At 38.3% G+C, this 4,448-nt stretch overlaps 1 protein-coding gene across 1 annotated transcript; it reads left to right on the forward strand.

Annotated features, from left to right (window-relative positions):
- Positions 1 to 1,661: 1,661 nt before the first annotated feature.
- Positions 1,662 to 3,664, forward strand: LOC133805829 (uncharacterized). Its single transcript, XM_062243982.1, has 3 exons — positions 1,662 to 1,971; positions 2,251 to 2,917; positions 3,127 to 3,664. Exons 1-3 carry the CDS (start codon positions 1,662 to 1,664, stop codon positions 3,662 to 3,664), a joined length of 1,515 nt encoding a protein of 504 aa, XP_062099966.1.
- Positions 3,665 to 4,448: the final 784 nt, after the last annotated feature.

The raw sequence follows: 4,448 nt of genomic DNA on the forward strand, positions 1-4,448 counted from the left end.
AAATGCCAACATAAAAATTCTCCCCATAATGTGCCCCCTCTCATATTTTGGACAAAAATACCCTCCTCACTCAAATTTAACACTTCACACATTTTTTCTCTCTATCTCTTTCTCTCATCCCTCATTTACAGCCATTTTTTCACTGCTCGGAGGTGAACAGATTGGAAGTTTCTTGGCATTTTTTAAGAGAAAAAATCATGGGTAAGTATCATTTCATTAATCTACTTGTGAATATGAAATGCCATGGTTAGATATTGGATTCGAACTGTTTCGCAGTTGAGTTTGGATTCTTTTCTACAATTTTTGAACTGTTCTTCGAATCTGGGATTATGTGGGAGCCATTCCAAAATCGATGGTACATCGATGCCATTTCGATACTGAGGCGAACATCTAAATTAGATGATATTTTCGATGTAATATCGATGGTATATCGATGTTGAATCGATGTCATATATGTTGATTTGGTTCAACGTCGATATGGCATCGATGTGGCATCGATATACCATCGAAATTGAATCGCACACAGAGGGAAACCATCAGCATCGATGATACATCGATGCCATTTCGATACTGAGGTGAACATCTAAATTAGATGATATTTTCGATGTAATATTGATGGTATATCGATGTTGAATCGATGTCATATATGTTGTTTTGGTTCAACATCGATATGGCATCGATATACCATCGAAATTGAATCACATACAGAGGGCAACCATCAGCATCGATGGCATTTCAATGGTACATCGATGCCATTTCGATACTGAGGCAAACATCTAATTTCGATGTTAGTTTCGATGTAGTATCGATGTTGAATTGATGCCATATATGTTTATTTGGTTCAGCATCGATATGGTATCGATATTACATCGAAATGGAATCGCATCGAAATGGCAACCATCAGCATCGATTATGCATCAAAATGTCATCGATGTGGCATCGATGTTGAACTACAATACAGATTTTCATAGGCATCGATTCATCATCGATTTACCATCAATTCTTCATAGATTACACTTTATTTTTATAATTTTCTTATGTTTTTTTTGTTTGTAAATTTGCAGGTTCCAGAGTTAATATAATTGTTTCTTACAACGATGTTTGGGAACAGAAAGGAGAAAAATGGAATTTCAAAGCTGGTTTGAACACTATAATACATGTACCAATTGATGTTGGTTACATAGAATTATTGGAGAAGTTGTATTCAAAGTTGAAGGTGGATAGGTCATTGTTTGACTTAAAGTTGGAAGTGTCGTTTACATGCAATGATTTTAGCGTAGATCCCATGGAAATCACAGTTGATGAAGGAGTTAGTGCTCTTATTCTTGAAAATTCGAAGTACTTAAAACATCGGGTTCCTTTATGCGTTATTTCGATTGCAAAGAACATTGCTCTTATTGATCCATCTCCTAGAGCGAGTGTTAATATGGAAAATCATAATCAATCATGCACGGCTGTTCCACAAACAACTCCTGGGCCAAGTGTATGCATGGGAGGTCCTAGTCATAATGAAACTTTTCCCCCCAACAAATCTCCCGCATGATGATGGGTATGAGTATGAGCCTTATGTCAATGACGATCCAGTTGCCCTTTTTGGTGATGATGATGAAAGAGTTGAGGGGTGTAGTAGTTCTGATGATAACTCAGAGGATCGGTTGTCGATGCTACATGTGGTTCAAGTAGATAATTTAAATGTACGACCATTGCCAAGACGTCAAGAAAGCAAAGGACGGAGGACTGCTGGCTTAGAGAGCAGTCGTCCAACTACACAAGATGATGGAAATAGATGGAGTTCTCCAGCGTATACTGCTGAAGATATCCCATTCCCCTCTTATGTTATCCCCATGTTATCTGGGGTGAGTTGTGGAGTAATAGAAGTTGGGAAAGTTTTTGAGAACAAGTTAGAGTTGAAGATGAAGGCACACTTGTATGCAATGAAGCAGAACTTCGAGTTTGTAGTGAAGAAGTCAGGTACTGAAGTTTGGTATATCACTTGCAAGGATCCTGATTGTGGGTGGAAATTGAGGGGGAAGAGAATTCCTAAATCTGATATGTTCGAGATAACTCGTTTCACCAACAAACACACTTGCTCACTTGACCTCCGACATAAAGGCCATCGCCAAGCTGCACCTTGGGTTATTGGTCATTGCATAAAGAAAAAATATCAGACTGGATCGAATGCGTACATGGAAAACAACATAAGAGAGGACATTAAGAATGATTATGGCATTGAGTTGTCATATGGAAAAGCTTGGAGATGCCGAGAGAAGGCTCTTTCTTATGTTAGAGGGACACTGGAAGCATCCTACCAGAAGTTACCATCGTACCTGTTCATGCTTCAACAGAAAAATCCCGAGACGTTGACAGATTTTGTCACTGAGGAAGATCGATTCAAATATTGCCTTTTCTCACTCGGAGTTAGTAGAAGAGGGTTTCGTACATGTCGTCCTGTGTTATGTGTGGACGACACTTTTTTAAAGACAAAATACGGCAGACAGATGTTATGTGTAGTCGCACTGGATGCTAATAACCATCTATATCCAGTTACATTTGGTATTGTGGACAGTGAGAATCATGATTCTTGGAAGTATTTCATGTCAAAGCTAAAGGAAGCGATTGGGGAAGTCGAGGACCTGGCGTTTGTATCTGACAGGCATGCAAGTATTACACATGCCTTGGAAACTATTTTCCCCGATGCCTGTCACGGTGCTTGCTACCACCATATTAGTATGAATGTGGTTGCTAAATTCAAGATTGATCATTTTCATGTGTTGATGTATAATGCGAGATATGCTTTTAGGAAATCCGAGTTCCACGCTAACTTCAAAAAAATCAAATCAAAAGACCCAGCCATTCCTCAATACCTAGAAGGCATGGGTTTTGATAAGTGGTCCCGTACTTACTTTCCTAGAAATAGGTATGTCATTGTGAATTGTATTTTAATTTATGAAATCTTCTAAATGTATGTTACTATTAAATTTTATTTTTCCTGGATACTAGGTATAATATAATGACAAGCAATTACGTTGAAAGTTTCAACAATAAGACCCGGGACGCTAGGAGCTTTCCGATAACTTCATTCGTCGAATTTATTCGCTTCACACTACAGTCCTGGTTCTGTGATAGGATAGAAACTAGCGAGAAGACAACTACAACTCTTGCACCGACCTATGAGAAAAATTGGGTGGATATGGCTGAGAAAACTCGATTCTTGATTCCTTATGCAATAGGGAGGCATGAGTTACATGTGTTAGATGGTGAGATGAATGGTGAAGTCGACCTCCTGAATAAGACATGCACATGTGGCGTGTTTCAGATTATTGGTATCCCATGTGCTCATGCACTATCTGGATCCCTTAAGCGAGGGGTGAACTTTTATTCGTTGTGTTCAGATTACTATAAAATTGAGGCATGGAGGTCCTCTTACACAGAATCTATATATCCTACTGGTAATGAGGAAAAGTGGATTGTTCCACATGACATTATGACAATAAAAGTGAGAACACCTGCGCAGAAAAACCCAGTTGGTCGTCCAAAGAAGAAACAAGGTATGCCTAAGACGAAACGCCATCCTTCCAATGGAGAGAAATGTGTTGTACAACGCAAGTGCAGCACTTGTGGAGGTCTAGGCCATAATAGGGCAACTTGTAAAGTTCGTGTTTGAAATTTATGGCATCAATGTTAAACTTTTTATTTGGGTACTAATGGTCTTTGTTACTCTTTTTATTTGTGTATTGATGGACTTTGTTACTCTTTTTATTTGTGTATTGATGGACTTTGTTACTCTTTTTATTTGTGTATTAATGGACTTTGTTACTCTTTATATTTGTGTATTAATGGACTTTTTTACTCGAAACGACATTTTTTATATACAATACTAAGGAGAAATATACTATTGTGTGTCATCGAAATCAAAATAAATGTTCTAACATCAAGGGTACACATTCTCATAAAAAATGTCGATGCATAATTTATCCCTGAATTACTGAATGTTTTCCTCGATGGCATATGATAAGGGAATGTCTCCAAGAATGAACTCCAAGTGTTTGATGGCGAATACGCTGGAATCTCCGCTGAAACCAAGAAATCTTGATTGTGAGTGTATTGAAAATTAAAGGAGAAACGTATTGAAAATCTGAATTTAGTACGTCTACCTGGTTCTAGACTGTGGGATAATATCAATGGACATGCGCCGCCAATCAAAGTTTGGAACGGTGATCTTTGGTCTAGCTATTTTCAACTTGGGGTGTCCTTCAAACATACCAGAAGCGTTGAGTAAAGATGGAAGCATCCTAGTCCAAGGCTCGATCAACTCAGACAACTTATTATGGCTAAAGTTAGAATGATCTGAGTCAAATATAGTGATCATCCAATCAGCGAAATTTATTTCGCATAAGGACCTAGTGCCAATTTTCCATGCACCAGTGGAAGTAGACCTCGTGACAATC

The sequence above is a fragment of the Humulus lupulus genome, chromosome X (assembly GCF_963169125.1).
Source record: "Humulus lupulus chromosome X, drHumLupu1.1, whole genome shotgun sequence".
NCBI lineage: Eukaryota > Viridiplantae > Streptophyta > Magnoliopsida > Rosales > Cannabaceae > Humulus > Humulus lupulus.

Bases quoted from the DNA above. Each gene is read 5' to 3' on its own strand.
- LOC133805829 (XM_062243982.1), top strand. From the start codon at position 1,662: ATGCTACATGTGGTTCAAGTAGATAATTTAAATGTACGACCATTGCCA. The intron at 1,972-2,250 runs GTACTGAAGTTT...CATATGGAAAAG, and splicing joins GTTTGTAGTGAAGAAGTCAG to CTTGGAGATGCCGAGAGAAG. The intron at 2,918-3,126 runs GTATGTCATTGT...GTTCTGTGATAG, and splicing joins ACTTACTTTCCTAGAAATAG to GATAGAAACTAGCGAGAAGA.